Source organism: Alligator sinensis, unplaced genomic scaffold (assembly GCF_000455745.1).
Source record: "Alligator sinensis unplaced genomic scaffold, ASM45574v1 scaffold54_1, whole genome shotgun sequence".
In the NCBI taxonomy this organism is placed as follows: domain Eukaryota; kingdom Metazoa; phylum Chordata; order Crocodylia; family Alligatoridae; genus Alligator; species Alligator sinensis.
In genome coordinates, this window is record NW_005841962.1 from 1,229,844 (window position 1) to 1,252,761 (window position 22,918).

Consider the following 22,918-nt stretch of genomic DNA (forward strand, 5'->3'; position numbering starts at 1 on the left):
ACAGCGGGCAGCCCGCCCTTGCCCCATGCACAAATCCGGGGGACACATCAGCAACATAGATGTGGGTGTGAAGTGTACTCTGTCCAAGTTTGCGGACGATACTAAATTGTGGGGAGAAGTGCATGCTCCACAGGGTAGGGAACGATTGCAGGCAGACCTGGACAGGTTATAGAAGTGGGCAGTACACAATAAGATACAGTGCAACAAGGACAAGTGCAGAGTGCTGCACCTAGGGCACAAAAAATATCCAGCACATCTACTGGCTGAGAAGTGACCCTCTCAGCAGCACAAGCGGAAAGGGATCTCAGAGTCATGGTGGACTCCAAGATGAACATGAGTCATCTATGTGATGAAATCATCAGCAAAGCTAACCGCACTCAATCATGCATCAGCAGATGCATGACAAATAGAACCAAGGAGGTGATACTTCCCCTCTATACAGCATTGGTCACACCACAGTTGGAGTACTGCATCCAGTTTTGAGCATTGTGCTTCAAGAAGGATGTTGATAGGCTTGAGAGGGTCCAGAGGAGGGCCACTCATATGGTTAGGGGATTACAGGACACGCCCTATCATGAGAGACTGAGGGACCTGGACCTCTTCAGCCTCTGCAAGAGAAGGCTGAGAGGTGATCTTGTGGCCGCCTACAAATTCATTAGGGAGATGCAGCAAGGGATCGGAGATGCTCTGTTCACCAGGGCACCTTCTCAGCACTCCTTCCTGCCTAGCTAGGCAGAGGGTAAAACTAGATGATCTGTTGAGTTTCCTTCCGACCCTAGCATCTATGAATCTATGAATCCCACCCCCCATGCTTCCCCTGGGGGTGCACGCAGCAGCAGGGAGCTACCCTCCCTGTACTCCCTGGAGAAGCCGCCCATAGTTCTATCCTGCTCCCAGTCCTGGGGTTGCATTCACCGCCCTGACTGGGCAGCACCTTCCCTGCCCCACTCCCTCCCTTACCATGGGGACCTTGATCTGTCCCCCCACATACCCCTTCCCTTCCCCCCCACAGACTTACCTGCAGGATGTGCTATCCATGCTGCCGGGCTGCATTCCTGTAAATCGATTATCAGATCAGTATTGGCCACTATGGCTGGTTAATAATTGGCTATTGGTATCAGCCAATAAAATCTTTATTAGTACACTCCTATCTTAAAGCAGGTTTAGCCATTTTGAAAGCAGTTTATGTGCACTGAACTTTTGTTCTGTTGAAGGTTTAAACCAGTTTATGATCACTTAAACCTGTTTATGTGTAACTTTTGTCCCTAGCCAAGGAGACTGAAAGGGAGAAGGAAAGAAAGAATATTAGCTGGTGGACACTGACTTGTGAAAAGGAAACACCATTAATGGAAGTTATATATCTCTATGTATATTTTAAGGAACTGGATCTATCTTTAAATGTTAAATTTGTTATAAGTTAGATTAATTAATAAAGTTGTTTTGCAAGAAACATTGCATTCATACAAAAATGGTATCTTTTTGGAATGATTTGTATAAAATGTACAACATGTCTACTAGAATATATTTTAGCAAAGTTGGACATCAACAAATGGGAATATTATTCAAGAACAAGAAATAGTCACTGTGTAATATTGTTTGTTTATTACAAATTTAGCTCAGTTAAAGCTGGTTCAGTCATCTAAACTAGTTCCTTCTTATAACCTCTCTGCTCTTACGATGCACTGAAAGAGTCTGAATCAGTTTTCCTAACATTGTTTGTTCACTTACTATATTGCTTTCAAGCAAATCTGCAAATAATCCAGTATAATCAATCACTTCCAGATGAGCTCCGCTGTGAGTGGTAAAGCAAGTTAAATCGTCTGGACTCAGCTTCTCAATTGCCTTAATCTCCCTGTACCTCAGTTTCTCCTTTGGTAAAACAGGAACACTACTAGTTATTCACTTCTGAATTCTTCCTGTAAATTTTTATTGAGAAAGCATTCCACTAATGGAGACTGCCTGGTGTAAAATATACATCTAGCAGTATCTCTTTCCTAACAAAATAGAAATATACAGAAAGAAATATACTCTTACATCCCATATCAAACACTTGACAAAGCATTAGTAATCTCTCCCTCTCTACAGGGTTTATATAAAAAGGAATTGGTTAATGACTAATATGGAAAATATGTTGAACTGCTGACAATACACATAATCAAAGAGACATTAAAAATAAACCAAAGTCAACTCAACCCATAATTTAAAAAACATTCAACAAATACTAATTTGAAAGCAATTTTGTCACTAGCTATTGAAACCAATTCAATACAAAGCTCAAATTAAACTGAGAAACAAAGATTTTCATTTTGAAATTCTGTTCTGCTATAAACAGATGAACAATTTAAAAGATTTAAAACTTCTAAAATATTTTTGGAAACTGACTGTTTACAGATTTGGCAGACATTTAACTTAAAAATATTAGAAGTATTTGTTGTCTCTAATTTGCAAAAGAAGAAATGTCAGCTTCAGCAGAGCGTCGGAGAAGAATCTGTTTTCAACATATTCTGGACCCTGGAATAGGTTAAATAAACTGAAGCAACACCGACCAAGTGCTATGACAGCCTGCCCTCACTCCCAAAACAACCATAATCAACTCCAATAAAGCTGCTGAATAGAATGCACATTTTTTTAAAGACAATAAGATACTACCTGACCTCAGCTTATACTGGATGGAATTTCAACAAGCTAGTAATACTACACAATTAAAGGAGATGAACAAATTGTGCAGTAAATTGTTTATCAGATGCAGACACGATCATCTAAACTTTACATTAAATGGCAAAAAGAGAGACTTGTCATGATAAAATCTACAGCATGCACTTAACGATTAAGTAAATCTGGCTGCATAATACTTAATACATTTGCTCACATTTTTGGTTTTGGACTGTGGCTGCACGCACAGTTTTACATGAAGTAAGAGTCCTCAAAGGACTCTAAATGTTAAGTGAAATTTTCTGTCTTAAATGCCTGCTTCCAAGTACACAGTCAAAGCTTGCACATGGTAAGGAACTGCATGCTCATGGCCAATATAATCATACAGACTACTAATGAAATCACCATGCCCAGAATTACACTATTCCACTGCCATTAGGCAACCACTTCCCATAATGAAATCTTATGCAACAGAGATCTCAGTCACACAGACACAAACAACCACAACCCAACTGTTGCTGAACTGTATCACAACTGCACACAAAAAACCAACATCTGCCGCTCAGATCTGAATAGGCAGTATTCCTCACTGTGCATACTGTGGTAGTACCAGAGGCTTCTCTCAGGACTTTCTCCTCGTATGTAGCAGACAATCTGTAAACAGATAGAAAAATAAAGTGTCCGCCCCCGTCCTCCCCCCAAAGGAACTATCAATGAGATGTTCATTTGGAGATGTTATAGTCATGTACATTTGTAATATCCATATTTATTTGTCGCTTACACATATATACAATCCGCAGGCTGTGAGCAAGCCTCTGTGAGCCATTTTAAAACATGCAATTAAGTTGGATTTTTTGTCTTGCAGCTTTTCCCATGGTGTGGGACGGAAACAACTCAATGGAATACTACGACGATGCTGAATCAAATTTTACTATAGATTATGATCAATTTGAAACACTTTGCGAAAAAGAGGAAGTGAGAAAATTCACTAAAGTGTTCCTGCCTGTATTTTATTCACTGGCTTTCACTGTTGGAGTCGCTGGGAATGCATTAGTAGTGGCAATCTATTTTTACTGTAAGAAACTAAAGACTAAGACAGATATGTACATCATGAACTTAGCAATTGCTGATTTGCTCCTGCTATTCACTCTTCCTTTTTGGGCTGCAAGTGCAGTCCAGGGGTGGGTGCTTGGAAATACCATGTGCAAACTCACTTCTGCATTATACACAACAAATTTCAGTTCGAGCATGCTATTTCTGGCCTGTATTAGTGTAGACAGATATAATGCCATCTCCAAACCTCAAAGTCAGAGACGAGTTAGGAAGCAATGCAACATAACCTGTTTCTGTGTCTGGATGACTGCCATTTCACTGAGTATACCTGAACTGATTTTTAACAAGGCCAAGGATATCAATGACAGGTATGAATGCCTACCAGTGTTTACAGTGGACATGGGAAAATCCTTCAAAGCAATCATTCAAATCCTGGAAATTATGCTGGGCTTCATGCTACCCTTCCTAGTCATGGTGCCCTGCTATTCAGCTATGGCCAGAGTCCTCTTCAGGTCTCCAAATGTTAAAAAATCTAGGCCCATCAGGGTTCTTCTAGCAGTAGTAACTGTTTTCATTGTCACCCAACTGCCTTACAACATAGTAAAGTTCTGGAGAGCCATAGATATCATCTACTTGCTGATTACAGATTGTAACATGAGTAAAACCATAGATGTTGCACTTCAGATAACCAAAAGCATAGCTTTATTTCACACCTGCCTGAATCCAATTCTGTATGTCTTTCTGGGAGACTCTTTTAAAATGCACATTCTAAAAACAGCAAAAAAATATGGCTATTGGAGGAGAAGACACAGTGAAATAAATGAAGATATCTCTATGAATTATGAAGATCAGACAGCAGAAACAAGTAGCTTTTCAATATAGCAGCTATGACAGCCTAAATATTCTGCATAACAAAAGGAAACCCAAAACTACTGCTTCCGGGGGTATATCTCTTCCTTGATGCAATTTCCACACAAGCATTACTCTTCAAGCCTCAAATGATGTTCTGACACACCTTGCCAAGATACTGTGAAGAAGGTCAAAATGTATAAAAATAAAAACCATATGGCAAAGGTATTAGAAACAACTGAAACTTACGTGAAACAACAGAAGGTGGAAAAGGTATTGGGAACAACAGCAATTTCCATGAAAAAACAATATTAAATGGAGCAGTTTGTACTGCCATTAAGTTGATGAGGGATGAAGAGATTATACATGTCAAGTATATATTCAATATGTTGAAAGGAAAGAAAAATCACCAGCAAAAGACTATTTAACATCTTAAAGCAAAAAGTACTGTAACTAACCCTAAGTCCTTTAAAATGTAACATTCTAGATATGTAGCTCAAACCTTCTAGATATGTATCTCAAAACTATTTCTGGACTCCCTGATTTAAACCGTTTCCCTGAGCCTGCAGTTCCATTTATCCTCAACTGTCACTTCATAAATGGGCTTGCAGGTTTGCACTGAGGGAATAGATAATCTCTGGTATTTCTCAGAAACAAGAGAAAACAGCAAGGGATTTGTTCTCTGTGTACAAATGCAGGTGGCATATTTAAAAAAAAGTTTCTTTTGTATAACTATATAAAATTCTTTTTATATAATATTTTTCTTGGACCATATTTCAAAGAGTCTAACTTCCCATTATAGACACATGCCAAGTATTTCATTTTAATTCTTGGTTCATGTAAGGTGATTACTGGGACCTGGGTTTTGTCATTTCTTGCAAATCTTTCTGTAGCTTTACAAAATCTCAGACTAACAGATGTAAGGAAAAGAGAAACAGGGCGCGTTTACACGAGATGTTTACTGCAGTTGCCTAATTAGCTCCACAGTAAAACGTCAGTATCTACATGTGTGGCCCTATTAGGCTGCAGTAACCGTATTAGCTGGGTTGGAGCAGCCCCAGGCTGGCAGGCTAGAGCCCCTTGCCAACTGAGGCTGCTCCTCCCAAGCTCAACGTGCTGCAGTCCCGAGTGCACATGTAAACACTGCACATGGGAGGAATAAACTCCAGTGCAAACTGTGACAGAGTTTATTCCACTGAATTAATTTCACATGTAGATGCACCCACTGGGTCTTACATTTTATAGGTGTCACTTTTAACCTAATTTAGGACATATAGCCTTATTCTGTTTTATAAAAAGAACAATTCTGGTATGTAAATGTACTGCATGTCCCTATGAATATTTTACTGGTGCGATTTAGGCACCAATCTTTGTAGGCTTAATTCACGGAGTAGAAATAACTGAAGCTAGAGGATATTTATCCTCAATGAGTAGAGTGAAGGCAGATATAGTCTTGGTCATTTAGAAAGGAATGAATGAGATAAATACTGTTCTGTGATAGCTAACAAGTAGTAATTTTTAAACTGTCCATATAATTGCGCATTGAAGTATTTAAGCATTATACTTTCTTTTATACTTGGTTTTCTTTTGTTCTCTGTAGTCTGTTTATGTACATTTGGTAATAAAAGTAGATCTAACTGGATATGCCCCAAGCACTCCTAGTAAGCATTCATGTGCTTGATACAGAAGATAAAAGGTAATGACTACTAGGTTCCTCTGAAAGAAGGAAGAAGGCCAGTTAGTCAGCAAACCTGTTGACCAATCCCTATGAACCATATGTCACAGGAGGTCTGTTGGCTAAAAATCAAGCTCCCAGTTCTAGAAAGGGAGGTAAACAGCAAAAAATGGCAGAGCAGGAAACAGATGCATTGGTTGGGGGGAAATGACATAAGTGAAAGGTAAAAAGATTACTTTGTTGACTCTACTGGGAAGAACTAAAGATCAAATAATATTAATACAGCTATTAACTAACAGCCAACTCCTATGACATGTTAGTGCTCTCAGCTACCACTGGCTGATTGCTTGCACATTTTCAGGCAATGCAGTAATGTTGCTATTTAAAATATAATTTGGCTGATGTTACTGCATGCATGCAGTTCTCAGGCACTTCAAATATGTCAGAATCACACCCTAAGCTTATCTATGCATTAGCATAGTCTTTTTAACTTATAAGATAGGAGCTGCTGCCTTAACTTGTAATAAATCTCAGTAGTGTCACCACACCCAGGGATCTAGTTTCTCAGAAATAGTCTGGGATAAATTTACATCCACAGGCTTTTATTTCAAGGGGTAGAGTCTGCTCAAGCATATGCATTAAAAATACCACAGCGCATCTATATTTTTAATGCTTATTTAAAGTTAGTAAAAACCAATACAAATCTCAGCTCTCAAAGACAGGAATTATTCTTGTCATGAGTCCACATGATGCTTAGGGCAGTATTTTAACTGCAACAATCAACTACTGGCAGCTCAAACTATGACGATGCAGATGCTTAAAATGGTATCATACATCTCCAGGAACAGCTACAGCTCAAAATAGGCCTGGGGTTTGAGGTTTTGTAGTGACGTTGAAACTGTAGGTGAATTAATATTAATGTGCATGAAGTCATTTAGAAAAGAACATGTGCTAGCTGCTGTATATTTGCTGCTGTATAAAGTCATTTAGAAAAGAACATGTGCTAGTTATATATATAGTGTGTTCTTTTCTAAATGACTTTATACAGCAGCAAATGCTGTACAGCAGCTATTTAGAAAAAAACACGTGCTAGCTATATTAAGGCTATTTAGGCACGTGTCTACACATGCACACACTAATGCACATTAATGCAGGTGTATAGACTGATTTGGGACTAAAGATAATCCCAAGTCAATGAACACACATCGTGTTAATGCACATTAGCATGTCTATATCTTTGCTAATGTGATTTAGCAATTCGCTTTATGCAGGTATCAAATTTAGGTGTGGAGGGCTCCTCCTACACATGTGTGCAGAGTCTGCTCTAACACACTGGAAATCTAGCACGTTGGAGCAGACTCAATTAACTGAGTCTGCTGGAGCATGGAAATTGATGCACTTCGGCAACCTTCCACATCACATGTATCAGCGTCCCAGCACATCTCTGCACTAAAAAAATGGCAGCAGGGCACTTTGAAATAAAACACATTTGATAAGCTTTAGTTCAAAGTGCCCTGCCACCATTTCTCCAGTGCAGGGACACACAGGGACACTGATACATGATGCGCAAGAGCTTTTAATCAGTGCAGCTCACTAACTAAACCACCTGGCACCACATCCCACAACACATGTAAAAATGCCCAACCAGCCTAAAATCACCATTTTTAAGGTGCATCAGGGGCATCCATGTGTAAATGTGTGTCCTTAATGCGCCTTAAATCAGGCTAAAGCACCTTAAATTGGCATATGTAGACGTGCCCGCTGTATGATAAGGAGCAGGAATAAAATCAAGGCCATGAGTCAATTTAAGCACTGTGGTAAAAGGTGACTGTACTGCACAATCAGGGACATTCACCAGTTATAAATATAGCTAGGAAGTGGGACAGGAAGCAGTCTGACAAGGGATAATCCATCAAGAACATACAGTAGTTTAAAAAACAAGTGAGCATTTGTAATAAACAGGCAGGAAACTCTCAATGATGTAATCCCACACACAAAGGGCCCAGATAAAGAGAGCTTTATAGAAAAGCAAAACACAAAGGACAAAACCCCCAAATCATAGTTATCTAATGGAAAAATAGACAACTATGCTTTTCAATCTTAGTTTTGGGCGCCGCACCTTAAGAGGGATGTGGATAACTTTGAGAGGGTCCAGAGGTGGGCTACTCGTATGGTTAGGGGCCTGCAGGAAAGGTCCTACGAGGAGAGATTGAGGATTGGATCTCTTCAGCCTCCGTAAGAGAAGGCTGAGAGGGGATCTGGTAGCCATCTACAAATTCATCAGGGGGAGGTAGCAAGGTATAGGAGATACTCTGTTTACCAAGGCGCCCCTTGGAGTAACTAGAAACAACGGCCATAAACTGACAGAGAGCAGATTATACTAGACATAAGGAAGAACTTCTTTACAGTAAGGATTACTAGAGTCTGGAATGGGCTTCCAAGAGAGGTGGTGCTCTCCCCTACCCTGGAGGTCTTTAAGAGAAGACTCGACAAACACCTGGGGCTGTGGTCATCTGACCCCAGCACTCTTGCCTGCCCAGGGCAGGGGGTCAGACTTGATGATCTGCTGAGGTCCCTTCTGACTCTAAAAATCTATAAAATCTTCAAACTCTAAGGACTGAAAAGGATTAAAAATTGTCAAAGAGCAGTGCACTTAATTTAGCAGAATGAGACTTAGCTTTCAAGAATAAAAAGCAAGCCCTACCCACCATTTTATACTCTGCCCAATGCTACTGCAGCAGGAAGATAATTTTAGCTCTAAAAACTGTACAAGTATTTTTTGTTTTACTAAATTTAAAGGGAACTTGAGTCGTAGTCACTGTTATAAACCAGTATTCAACTCACCACTGCTCCACCACTTCTTGCCATTAATTGCATAGCTATCTCCATCTCGCTTAATGCTGCATTCCATGTTGGTGGCATCACTTGAGGCAACTTCTGGTTCTGGGTATAATACATTCTGAATAAGTTCAGTGGTGATACTGCAGTTTTAACGTATAAACACATACATCTACACCAGGGGCAGGCAAAGTCTAGCCCAGTGGTCACCAACGGGTTGATCACAGAGCCTCTTGGGAGTTGATCTGAGGCTGGAGTGGGCTGAGTGCGCACGTACATGCACACATGCACCCCTCGCCCCAGCCCAGCAGGTCAGTCCATGGGGGAGGGAAGGGGCAGATCAAGTCTCCCACAGTGAGGGACAGAGTGTGGCAGAGGCAAAAGCAGGGGCGAGGCGAGTGGGGCCCCGGGCAGGCGGATGGTGGGAGGATCAAGCCCCGGTGCGGCTTGTCCGGAGGCACAGGGGGGTGGGAGGGCTCCCGCTGCTGTGTGCACCCCAGCAGAGACCCCAGAGGGCACATGCCTCCTCATTTGTGTGCAGTAGAGGCGGCTGTCATTGCAGGCTGGGCTTTGTGACCCAAGCCCTACTGCAGCTGGCCTGGGAGCAGCCCGACGTCAGCTGCTGGGCAGGCAGGGGATGAGGCTCAGCCCAGTGGCTGGACACACATGGCATCAAGCCATTCTTGGGCTAGCTGCAGCGGGCCTCGGGGTGCAAAGCTCAGCGTGCAACATCAGCTGCCTCCACCATGCACAGAATGGGGGGGGGCACATACCCTCCCCCAAACACAGTGTAGTGCAGGTAGCTGCAGCAGCTGTAAGGGAGAGAGTAGGGCTAGGGCAGGGGCAGGCCCTGCACAGCCCAGGCAGGGCACAGGATGTTGCCGCAAGCAGCTTGTCGGGGTGTGTGGGGAGAGGGGGGACACGCACCCTGGGAGGGCATGTCCCCCTGAATTTGCATGCGGAGTGGGGCAGGCTGGGGCCAGGGCCGCACTGGGCTCTTCCCGGCAGGGATGCTGGGTCGGACTGTGCTCAGGGCAAGCGGTGGGGCTGCAGGCACCCGAAAATTCGTCGTAGTCCCCCCAACCTCCCTCCTAGCACTGCTGCCATCTGCCCTGAGCGCAGCGTGGCCCAGCCCCACCGTCATGAAGAACCCGGCGCTGCCTTCCCCTTCCCTCGCCCCTTCTTCTCCAAGGGCCTGGGGGCTGTGCGCCGGGGATCTGCATGGTGAGGATGGCAAGCTGGGGCTGGAAGGCAGCGTAGATCAAGGCCCCAACGGTGAGGGCGGGAGCAGGGCACAGGCAGGAGCAGGGACTAGGGGGAGTGGAGCCCTGGCCGGGTTGGGTGGTGGGACAAGCAGAGGCCCGGGGGGCACATGCTAGGGCAGGATGAGGAGCAGGCTGGAGCCACGAGTGGCTTGTCTGAGGGGCACGTAGCCTGGGAGAGCATGGGGAGGGCATGTGTCCCCAGATCTACATGCGGGGTGGGGCAGACTGGGGCCGGGGTTACACTAGGCTCTTCCTGGTGGGGGTGTTGGGCCAGGCTGTGCTTAGGCCAGGCAGCTGTGGTGCTGGGAGTGGAGCTACAGGGGGCGTTGCAGGCACCTGAAAATTCACCCTAGCCCACCCAACCCCCCTTCCCAGTGCCACTGCCTGGCCCCAAGCGCAGCCCAGTTCAACATCCCTGCTGGGAAGAGCCCAACGCTGCCTTCCAGCCCCAGCTTGCCATCCTCACCATGCAGATCCCCGGCACACAGCCCCCATGCCCTTGGAGAAGAAGGGGCGAGGCAAGGGGAAGGCAGCGCCGGGTTCTTCATGACGGTGGGGCTGGGCCACGCTGCGCTCGGGGCAGATGGCAGCAGTGCTAGGAGGGAGGTTGGAGCACAGATTGAGAAGGCAGAGGCCCTTACTCTGCATAATGCTGTTCATGTACAATACGTTCCCTGTTTCCCGCCCCTTCCCCCACAGACTTACCTGCTGGAAGAGGGCATACCCCCAAATAATTTTTTTCTCTCTCCACCTCAACCTGCTCCCCCACTTCCCTCCCCACAGACTGATCTGTGAGGAGGGATGTGGGTGGAGGGGAGAGGCACACAGTAGTTCTTGGGTTGCTTTTTAACTCAAAAAGTGATCTACTTAAAAAGGTTGGAGACCACTGGTCCAGCCTATGGGCCAGATCTGGCCAGCAGCGGACTCCATTTCCCAGCAGCCCCTGCCTGCATGGCTGAGGCTTGTCTCCAAGACCCCAGCCCTAGCTGTGCTGTGATAGTGCAAGGCTGGGGTTGTCATGGAGCCCGGCCCTAACTGCGCTGGCAGGGTGTGCGGCAAGGCAGGGGGCTGCTCCAGAGCCACTGGGATATGTAAGCGTGAAGGGATGCAGTTACCATGCAGGAAGGTAAAGTGTTTAGAGATCAGGGGTATAAAACTCATCAGGCTTCACATGCTGGGTCCAGCCCACAGGGCTGGTCCAGTATAGGCACTGCATGCAGAGCATGTAGACTTGGCAGAATTAAATTTTTATTTGTTTTTTTATAATTTTGACTACTAAGATCAATGTTTATTTTAAGGGGTATATATTATAGCTGTGTTGGTCTAAGGACATAGGCAGACAGGGTGATTTGGGTAAATGCAATATCTTTTATTAGAACAACTCAAATAATTGGAAAAAAATTTTGCAAGCTTTTGGACACAAATATCCTTCATCGGGCTAAGGTTGCAGACACTTCCTCAGCCCAGTAAAGGGTATTTGTACCCAAAAGCTTGCAAAGAAGAATTTTTCCAACTACTTGAGTTGGTCTAATAAAAGATATCAGATTTACCCAAAAAACCTTGTCTCCCAATGTTTATTTTAAAGCATTCCTTCCAACTTTTATTGCTTTAAATTTCCAGGATTGCATGGAATAAGGGGTATGGGGGGGCAGACAATTTAGTAATGCTGTTAAAAGCTTTATAAAATCACGTTAAAATGTATAAAAGTAAACATACATAAATCAGTAAAGCACACCTGCTTTAAATCATTCTATTTATTCATCACTCATCAGGAAAGAGCCAGGCAGGCAGAGACCAAAAGAGGAGGGCAGTGGCCAGTGGCACTCCGGAGCTCTGGGAACTTGGCAGTGGCTACCCAGTCCAGGGCGGGAAGCAGCTCCCCACTCTCCTTTAGGGGGTGAGCCCTGCTTAAAGGGCACAGGCAGAGGGGAGGGGATGCCCCTTGACAACCACGGCCTCCTGCTCCTCTGGGAAATGTGGTGGCAGTGGCTGGGCCCCGGGGGCACCACTTTGCAACCCTACCCCAAGCACACAGAGGCCAGGCCAGGCAGGAGCTCTAGGAACATGGGAAGAGGCAGAATGATCAGGGCAGGATGTGCAGGGTGCCCCTGGGACCCAGCGACTACCCCTGCACAGCCTGGAGAGCCAGGAAGCCATGGCCATCAAGGGGCTGGGGTGCTCTTCCGCTGATACCTGCCAGGTGGGGCTCACCCCCTAAGGGGCATGGGGAGTTGCTTCCTGCCCCAGATGGGCAGCCACTGCCTCCCCCCTGTGTTCTCAGAGCTCCTGCCCAGCTTGACCCCATGTGATTTGGACAAGGTCCAAACTCACATTGCACCCAACCTGGCAGGGGAAAAACTCCCGGCAAGACCTAATCACACAGGGTTGCCAGGAGTTTGGTGCTCAGTTCCCCAGCTAGGACCTGGACAAAGCAAGAGGAGTGAGTGGGCAGTTCAGCTGGGGCTCCTCCCACCCCACCTGCAGTGGCCACCGTGTGTGTGTGTGCATGTGTGCATGTAAGTGTGTGTGCTGCCCCTTCCCCCGTCTCAGATTTTCTTTCTGTCTCTTTTCTATTAATTTTGATGATTGCCGATGGAAATATTTCCCCATTGGTCTGTGAGTGTCAGGGGAAGTCAATGTTTCTTGATAAAAACCAAATCCTGCCAAGACTAAGCTGAAGTCAATGTTTATTGATAAAAACCAAATCCTGCCAAGACTAAGCATGGGCCCTGGACCAGCTTCATGTGCCACTTGCACCCTACGTGCTGTATACAGCATGCGCCTGCCTCGGCCTCCTGTACAGTACATGGGGCCAGTCCAAAGCACATACTACACACAATGCAAGGGAACATGCACTGCATGTGGTGCCCATACCAGATCATCCCTGTGTGCTGCATCAGGCATGTTGGGCTGGTCTATAGGCCTCGTATGGATCCTGGATCCACTGTGCATAGTCAGTCTAGTATAGAAGCCACATACAGTACAAGCTTCAGCCTAGCCTGGCATACTGGGCTAGTCTTGTGTGCAAGCTGCATGTGGTCCCCACACTAGACTGGCCCTGCAGACTGGATCCAGCCCCGGACCCAACTTGCAGGGCTGGGCTGGTGCAGATGCCACATGCAGTGCACTCCAAACTGGCCCCACACCTTCAGTCTATGCCAGACAGGATCTTCCCAGGGCCAGTTCCAGTGTGTGCTGCATGGCAGCAGGAAGGACAGATGATATGGCTTCAAGGGCCAGATCTGGCTTGTGGGCTGTATCTTTGTCACCTTTGGTTTAGGTGACTGTTTTCTGTATGACATGTAACCAATGGAACTGCAGATGAACTGTCACTGACATGTGACATGTAACAATCATACCATTTCAACTACTCATGATTAAACACAACACTTTTCCTTCATGTTTCATCAAGGAATCTCAAGGCACTTCACAGAGGAGGACAAATGTACTGTGGATTATATTTCTAATTCTACTACTAGAAAAAAACCAAGAGTGAAGGTATACTTGAGGCAAAGAATGCTATCAGTAATAATTAATCTAACTGGAAAATGGCAGCTGCTGCTGATGAGGACTGAGGGAGTTTAGCATCTTGCAGGATCAAGCCCAACAACCACTTACAGTAGACATATGGGTTTAAAACAATCATAGAGATGCTTGAATCTATGTCATTAACACAAAAAAAATTGTGTTTTTGCATTGCTCTGCAAGCACTATTGTGAATATGCAACATATAACTCCCTATAGATTTCAACTGGAGAAAAATGTACCTGTCATGCAGAAACAAGAACTAATTTTCCCTTGAAGAAGAGGCTCAAGCCACTGTTTCTTTTGCTCTTCAGTCCCATACATGTGCAGGACCTCCATGTTTCCAGTGTCTAGGAGAAATGAGAACATGTATAACGTATAATTCATATGGCATAAGATGTTCACAACGCTATGATTAAGGAAAGGGATTTGCTAACCTGGTGCCTGACAATTGAAAATTTCTGGGGCAAAGAAGGACTTTCCTGTTTCCTCTGCAATTAATGCATAGTCCACCTGGCTGAGACCACTGATGGCTGGCAGGAAAAGGTTCCACAGACCCTCTGCTTTGGCCACTTCCTGTCAGAAAGTGTTAGATAAATAATCAGCAATTTGTTATGCAATTAAATTCTGACTCACAATGTGTTTCTCTCCCTCTGGTCAATCATGCTATGCCTCCACTCTGACTATGTCTCCCCTTGCCCAAATCTTTCCTATGACTAGCTCTCTCTGACAAACTTCAGGCTCCCCCCCTCACAGCTGACTCTTCCTAACTTTCTCTCTGTTTACACCTTCCTCATTTCCTCCCACATACTCTCCCTATTCATTTCCTTAGCCTCCTCCCCACTCAGCGCTTTCTTCTACACAGCTATAAAATGTTGAAACTAGTTTGCACCATATGCTATGCTCCTATACTCTCAGGAAAAAAACAGAAAGAAGGAAAACTCCAAAACCTGCTAAAAAATCTACCTATTCTATGAAGCGTTATAGCCAGAATGCCCCTGTGAGCATCACAATATATTGTTTTTATTAGTGCTTTAGAATCTATGCTCTTTAGATTGGCACAGCTTTAGCTGTTTCAGCATAAAACACTCCTGCAAAGCACAACTCCATTTTGAGATGGCTCCAGCATAGAGGCAATTGAAGAGACCTCTACCTATACACACTTTGTTACATGTCTTTTCAAGTGGATACAACACAAGAAAAATTCCAATCTTTTCCAAAGTGGGAGTCTTGCTGGGATCCTATGACCCCAGCTGACTTCCTGCCCTTTGGGTGGGGGGCTGGACTCAATGATCTTCCGAGGTCCCTTCCAGCCCTGATGTCTATGAAATCTATGAAAGAATAGTAGTCTATAGGGGGTATGCGAAACTTCGATGGCCGATTTGATTTGGAGAAGATTCGGCCCAATTTGGAGGCTGAATCACCGAATACAAATCGAATCAGGACACCAAAAAAACCCTCCAAATTGATTCGGAAAAGATTTGGAGATTCGGAAGGCAGTCATTCAGGGGAACAGAAACTGAGAAGAGGGAGGGAGAGCAGGAGGGGAAAGACTGACATCTGTAGCTGGCTAGTGACTATGATCTTTCCCTGAGTCCCCTTCCAATCACAGTGCTCTGGGGGAAAGACGTAGAAACAGCATATATACTTGTCTGCAGCCTTTCTGTCCCTTTTGTGAGCTATTTCTTCCTGAACACCAGAAAGGCCCCCTGTTACAGGCTACCATCCCTGCTGTTTTCACCCTGCTGCGCCTTGACACACACACAAAGTCACATGTCACGAGTTTTGCTTGTCAGCACCTTGAGGTGCAGTTTCCCAGAAACCCCTGCACCTATCTCCTTGAAACTTGGCAGGCCTCATGCCCTCGGAAGGGGCTACCATCCCTGATGTTTTCATTCAAATCTGCCAAAATAATGACAAAGTTATAGGTATATTTCAGTGGTTCCCCATTATAGTCTATGGCCGAATCACCAAATCTCTCCGAATCAGCACCGAATCTTCCAAAGCCAATTCAGGCGAATCGATTCAGGACAGCGATCCAAATCTCCGAATCAAATCACTGTACTCCGAATTGGCCAAATCTGAATCCGAATCAAATACTTCCCTATTCGCACAGGTCTAGTAGTCTAACTAAGCTTCCCAATTGTTTCCCCCCCAAACAAATGAATAAGCTTCTACCTATTAGGGAGTGTAAAACAAGCCTCCACCCCCAAAAAAACAAAACACACCAACCCTTAAAAATGTGACTCAGATGTAACTGACAATCACTTCTTTTTGAACCCACACAGAGCCTGGAGGCAAGGACCTCCTCATTCATTTCAGTAAGTGCTAACTTGGGCCAATAATTATACTTTAAATGTTAGCCATATTAATTATTGCACTGTTCTTCAAAGAAGCCAGAAAGGAAGAAGGAGCATCATATTATAAAGACCAATGCAATTTGCTGAGTGCCAACTTGTATTATGCAGGCCAGTGCTTCTCAACGGAGGTGCCAGGCACCCTGAGGCACAGCAAAATCCTTTGAAGGGTGATGCAAGGAGATAAGTGCAGACTCAGACTCCTCCCTGTCTCACCACTGCCCTACCACCATTGCCCAGCCCCTCTGCTAGGAGGTAAGCACTGTAATAAACTTCTTTTTGAAATGAGATGTTGCTCAATTCACATAAGTTATGGAGAGGTGCCTCAAGTCTAAAAAGGTTGAGAACCACTGATGTGGGCATTTAAAACAGAAGGTTTCAAAGAGGGCAGGAATTGCTTTGATTTTCCTAAAAAAACCAGATTCAGTTACCAATGAAATAGTAGCAAACAATTTCTTTTTTTACAAGCTTTTGGGTCCAAACACCCTTCATCAGGCTGAGGAGAATTCAAAGACTGTAGAAGTTCTCCTAGGTAGAAAAGAAACTTCATTTTGCACAGGGGAGGTAGAGGGTGGAAGTTTTTTCCCTTGGGGGAAGAAAACAACTTCCACCCTCTACCTCCCGTGCAAAAATACTCTTAACATAGTATTTATTTTTTTAAAGGCATTTGATTCATCCTTCATTTAATTTCATAGACTTCATAGATATCAGGGCTGGAAGGGACCTCAGAAGATCATTGATTCCAGCCCCCTGCCCAAGGGCAGGAAGTCAGCTGGGGTCATAGGATCCCAGCAAGATAAACATCTAAATTTCTCTTGAAGGCGTTCAAAGTAGGTGCTTGAACCACCTCCGATGGCAGGCTATTCCAGACCTTGGGGGCTCGGACAGTAAAGAAGTTCTTCCTTATGTCCAGTTTGAAATGGTCTTGGAGGAGTTTATGACCGTTTGACCTTGTCCTCCCTTGAGGCTCTCTGGTGAACAAACGTTCCCCTAGATCCTGGTGAACACCCCTTATAAACTTACAGGTGGCCACCAGATCACCCTTGAGCCTGCGCTTTTCCAGGCTGAAGAGTCCCATAGCTCTCAGCCTCTCATCATAAAGCGGGTTTTTCTGCCCTCTGATCATGCGCGTGGCTCTTCTCTGGACTCTCTCAAGCTTCTCCACATCCTTTTTGAATTGTGGAGCCCAAAACTGGACGCAGTACTCCAGCTGCAGCCTCACCAAGGCCAAGTACAATGGGAGATCAATTTTCACTGATAGTCAAGATGTTTATTAACCACCACCTTTAGTTTCTCAATCACTACTGGTTTCTTCCATCTGTCCAGCGAATCTTCATCTTTAGCATAGTATTCTGCCACTTCCTAAAATATATATAACAAAAAGTTGCTTGTTAAATAATGTCTTACAAGACAAAGCAATAATAAAAACTTTCCCTCTAATCCTCACAAATCCAAGAACATATCAATAACTACCCAAAGTAGATTTTTTTTATTGTATGGTAGTGTAGATGATTTAAAACAAGAATAAGTAAATTAAGATTTTAAAATAAATTTATCATATATATAAAACAAACTTGAGATGCTTCACAAAGTACCTCACTTCAGATATGAAACTAACTCAGTGCTGTTCAAAACACCTATCAAGAGTGCTGGAAGCTCCATTTTCTGCAGATATGAATAAGCCAGCTAAGTCTGGTATTTGTGCCAAAAAGACATTTGTAGATTAACAACGGCAACAACAAAATACCACTTAACATTTAAAACGTGGCTGACTTCGTTAGTATAGCAGAAAGCAGTCCTGGTGCACAATTTATGGATACAAGCTAGTTATTCACTTTAAATATTTTTCATGTGACAGAAGTGTGAAGAATATATTTCTTTTTAAACAAATTGTAATTTTTGCATTCTGTAATCAATCATTTCTAGTGCTAGCAATTAGGCAGTTATCCAGCTGTGCTTCTTTTAATAATCCTAATGCAAAACTTTGTTCTCTGGGCAGCAGTTTTAAAAGAATATTTCTTTTTACAATTTTTCATATGATACTTTACATTGCCTTTTATTTGGGCTCTCAAGGAATTTTCCAACAACTTTTCTATTAGGTAAGCATTGTACTTGGTATATAAAAAGATTGAGTTATCAAAGCTGTAGCACTTATCTATGCCTAAGTTGTCTAAGTTCTATAGAACTTGTACTCTGCTACAAAAACTATGAAGTGTAGACAAGGCCAGAAAGTGAATCAGACTCAGGAACAGTACCAAATCTTTATTCTATTCAGAAATGGAAAACCAGACTACCAAATCCCTGCCTTGACAAAGTGACAACACTGTTTTCCAGAAACATATAGGGCAGAGGTTGACCACATTTTTGGCCAGAGTACCAAAATCACCCTAACCTCCACCCATGCCTCAACTTGGCGTGCCAGAGATTGGGGAGCCCCAGCCCCTTCCCTGTCATGTGCTGCAAGCCATGCATGCACTCACCACCACCAGAGCCAGTGCCGGGGCTCCAGAGCCCAGTGCAGCTGTTTACAGCATCCCAGCTGCCTGCCACAGCCGACCCAGGCTCTGGGCAGCTGCAGCAGGTGGCCAGGGGGCTGTAAAAACAGCTACGCTGGGCTCTGCAGCTCCAGCACCAGCTCCATAGTGGCGGCAGCTGCACATGTGCCTCTGGGTGGACAGTAGGGGAGAAGCCAGGGTTGCTCTGTCCAAGGCCCCTTCCTGGCCACACACCCAGAGGCGCACCAGTTCTATGGGTGTGAAGCCCCACATAGCTGTCTGCAGCCTCCCAGCTACAGCTGACCCAGGCTCTCAGCAGCTGCTGGCAGAAGCTGCCCAGAGTCTGGCTTGCCTGTGGTGTGCCAAGAAAAATGGCTTTGTATACGATGGTCTGGCACATGTGCCAGGGGTTGCCAATCCCTGAGACAGGGATTCTTTTTTTGAAGGTACATTTTCATTTCAGCAGATTTTCTTCAGAGTGAAATAGCACTAGTTATAACTGACCTTGAAGAAAATCTTTTAGATATAGGAACTTTAGTTTCAAATTCTCACTTGGAGCAGGGAATTAAAAAACCATTTTGATTTAAGGGCAAAGATTTATTAGATTTCATAGACATTAGGGCTGGAAGGGACCTCGGGAGATCATCGAGTCTAGCCCCCTGCCCCAGGGGCAGAAAGTCAGCTGGGGCCAAAGGATCCCAGCAAGATAAATGTCCAAATGTCTCTTAAAGGAGTCCAGAGTAGGTGCTTGCACCACCTCTGGTGGCAGTCTGTTCCAGGCCTTGGGGGCTCGGACAGTAAAGAAGTTCCTCCTTATGTCCAGCCTGAAACAGTCTTGGAGAAGTTTGTGACCATTTGACCTTGTCATCCCACGGGGCGCTCTGGTGAACAGGCGTTCCTCCAGATCCTGATGTACACCCCTTATATACTCGTAGGTAGCCACCAGGTCCCCCCTGAGCCTGTGGTTTTCCAGGCTCAAGAGTCCCATAGCTCTCAGCCTCTCATCATAAGGCCTGTTTTCCTGCCCTCTGATCATGTGCTCTGGACTCTTTTCACTTTTTCCCCCCAAATTATATATTTCTCATAGCCATTTCCATTATATGATGTCAAGTTTTAATTGATGACAAGACACCAGGGTATGATGATATATTACAGAACTGTACTAATTATCAGATGCTTACTGGAACAGCTGTGTGAATGTCAACATTTTTAAGAACAACAGTGCCCTTCCGGAACGAGCAACTTTCCAGCACAGTATTTCCCTCTGGGACGCAATCAAGCTCTAGTGTTCTTAAAATAGTTTATTTTGTCTCCACAGGAAACAAGTGATCCTGGAAACTTAAGAGTCAAACAGTAATAAGCCCCACTTTTCCCTCCAACAACAATACAAATACAAAGCACTGCTCATACCTAGGGCATGGATAAATTCTGTGGTTGCACTTGTACACCACCCTATACAGGTGTAACTGACTCGAATCTAGTGTAGGATTTCCCTGGAAAACATCCAAGGTAAAGCCAGTGCCAACACTGTGTGGCCAAAGGTACCCATTTGTTGTAGGCAACGTGCTACCCTTCCACCTAGTGGCAAGATGCTGTAATAGCACATACTGCAAAGAGATCAGATTCACCCAAAGAACCTTGTCTGCCTACTGCAAATCAACACAATGCAATAGCTACCTGGTTATATCTTAGTCCACAGTTCACTAATTAAACTGATTAATCTGACTTATATTAATAATTTGCAAATACTATAATAAATTGAGAAACTGAGCTGATTTGGTGTTCCTAAGACAAGTGAGGATACAAGCTGTAAAGAAAGTTCTGCATCTCTATACAAAAAAACCCAACACTTTGTGTTCTACAAAAGCTTTTACCTTTTCAGCTGGAAATATATACTGCTGCATGAACTGCTTCACCTTCAGCAGAATCTGCTGACCTTTCCTACTTTGCTGGAACAATTCTCCTGTACTTCTGGGCTGTGTTTCACTGGTGAAAGATGTTCTAAAGAACAAAGTCCAAGTTCATAAATCCAATCAGGTTTTCCCTATACTAATACAAACTCCTTCATATGAAACCAAGTATAGCAAGTGGTCTACCTCTTCAGGGGTATCTAAGACAGGTATGACATTTTTGTGGATGAGTGTGTGTTCCAGCTGAAAGATTTAACAGAGAAGGGAGGACTGGCAGAATGTGGGGCTGTAGCTGGAGGTAATAAGAATGAGAGCAGTCCTCAGAGTTTTTTTCCTTCTTACACTTCCTCCTTGCATAAGGGCAGGAAGCTTTAGATTTGGACTGCTGTTCTTTATGTTTAAGAATAAAACTGCCCACAAAGGCTGTGAACAGAAACAAAGAGTAGTTAACTATTGATACCCAGGCTGCAACTAGTATTTAAGGAAACAAATAAAACAAAGCTGCTTAGGCTTTTACTTGCATTAGCCACACCTTTTAGAGAGCTCTTACCTTTTTGAGAGATTTAATCCTGTTTCTGCCAAGGGTTTTACCATCTCAGCAAACTCACAGCTATTCTCTGCCGCAGAATTTCCAAGTAGAAATCTAGCATAAACACCCTAATACCAAAAAAATAAACATGCGGAATATAATTGTCTGTTTAAAACTGGATTAGCATTTGACAAGTGATCTGTTTAAACTGATAGACAAAAGTTAAATCCACATATTCCTAACAGACTAAAGAGGAATGGTCAGTACTATTAAAGGCACTTAGATTTTACTTGGATATGTTAGTGTTGGCACTGATCCACTTCCAAAACATTGAGACAGTAAAAGGAAAAAAAATAAAAAACATGTTCTGGTTTAGCCATGTCTAAATATGAAGGAAAACAACAAATAACAAAACAGTATTTGCTGTGCTATTATCTTGTAAATAGTTTAGTGGCCTGATAAACTAGCTAAGGAAGTCAATGGGAGCCATTTTGTTCATTTTAACAGGAACTGGAATGGGCCAACAGTGTTTGGATATTAAATAATAGTACATGAGATTATTCCCAAGCCGGTTCTTCAGCATTTATCATTTGTGCTAATCACATTCTAAGATATTTTTGATCAAAGGAAAAAGAAGTCTTTTGTATGCTTTAAAAAATGACTTAGCTGATTATCACTACTGTCTGCGTGTTAGAGCCCCCACTGCATAAAAACAACCAGGCAATGGCTATCAAAGTACAAACTGTAAAAGTACAAGTAAAATTGCAAAATATTTTCAATGTTACCTGTTTTTTTTAAATGTTACATTATGTGGATATACAATTCCCAACTACACATGTTCATAATGAAATTACAGAATACTGAGTATTGCTGAAAACATACCTGGACTATTGCAGCTACTTTAAAATATGAAAGAGCAAGGAAAAAATGTAAGTTGGGAAAGGTGGTGCTAATTCCCTGACAGCGGCAGTAAACTGACATCAGTTCTTCAAATGATGGAATTCCTAGGGGAAAAAAATGCATAATATTTAACCTAGCCAACATTTTTCCTAAGGAGGGATACCGGGACATAGAAGCTAGTCCAAGTAACAGGATAAGAATCCATAATCTCTGTTGAGACAATACTTAAAATAATCCAGTCTGTGGATGGTTTCTTGTTCCACAATTTCAAGTTCAAGTTACCATAATTAGCAATGTCACAGATGTGGCATTGGTGCTTTTGGTTTAGGAATCCACAGATGCATCACAGAGCAGTGATGCATGCTGCTAGGGATAATAAGTTTACCTTCTAGACCTGGCCAAAGCTTACTCAAAAGACCTGGCTAAATTTGAATACAACTTCCTAGCTACAGTCTTCCAGAATGCTGTTAGTGAAGCATGGAAGAACTGTTTATAAGTCTAATATGAGGTACTGATTATTTGTCTATCACCTGTTTAAACAGTGTTTTTAAATGCACAATATTAACAGAGCAAGCATTTTGGAACTCGTTTTGACACAACTGCAATTTCATACCTGCAATATCTTTTAAATTCGAGATATTCCCTTGTGTTAAACTTTTAATGCTGTTAGGCCAGAAGTAGAAGGAGAGGGCATAAGCTAAATCTGCTAGAGGGTGTCCTGTGGTTGAAAGTTCCCAGTCGAGGACTGCCACAACACGAGCCTTGAAATAAAAATATAAATTAAAACACTCAGATGAATGATGAGAGCAAGCACATGAAAACACCTCTGTTCATACACATCATCCGCTTAAGCATTTAATAGCATTCCTG

At 43.6% G+C, this 22,918-nt stretch overlaps 2 protein-coding genes across 3 annotated transcripts in view; one reads left to right on the forward strand and one right to left on the reverse strand.

Moving 5' to 3' along the window:
- Window positions 1-6,274, forward strand: part of ACKR4 (atypical chemokine receptor 4) — an 8,813-nt gene extending 2,539 nt beyond the window's left edge. Inside the window, exon 2 of one of the 2 annotated variants that reach the window (XR_003093293.1) lies at window positions 1,270-1,619. Coding sequence is in view for 1 of the 2 variants with exons in the window: in XM_006020626.3 (XP_006020688.1) it covers window positions 3,526-4,587 (1,062 nt within the window). In the remaining variant the exon portion in view is untranslated. Of the gene's footprint in view, window positions 1-1,269; window positions 1,620-3,517 lie in introns of those variants that run through there. The other variant, XM_006020626.3, reaches the window with a different exon arrangement.
- ACAD11 (acyl-CoA dehydrogenase family member 11) overlaps window positions 1-22,918 on the reverse strand; it is a 71,123-nt gene that overhangs the window by 26,735 nt on the left and 21,470 nt on the right. Inside the window, 8 exon segments of the mRNA XM_025200273.1 lie at window positions 9,074-9,172; window positions 14,100-14,207; window positions 14,295-14,433; window positions 17,499-17,576; window positions 20,584-20,710; window positions 21,170-21,276; window positions 22,031-22,152; window positions 22,662-22,809. Of these exon segments, the coding sequence (XP_025056058.1) occupies window positions 9,074-9,172; window positions 14,100-14,207; window positions 14,295-14,433; window positions 17,499-17,576; window positions 20,584-20,710; window positions 21,170-21,276; window positions 22,031-22,152; window positions 22,662-22,809 (928 nt within the window).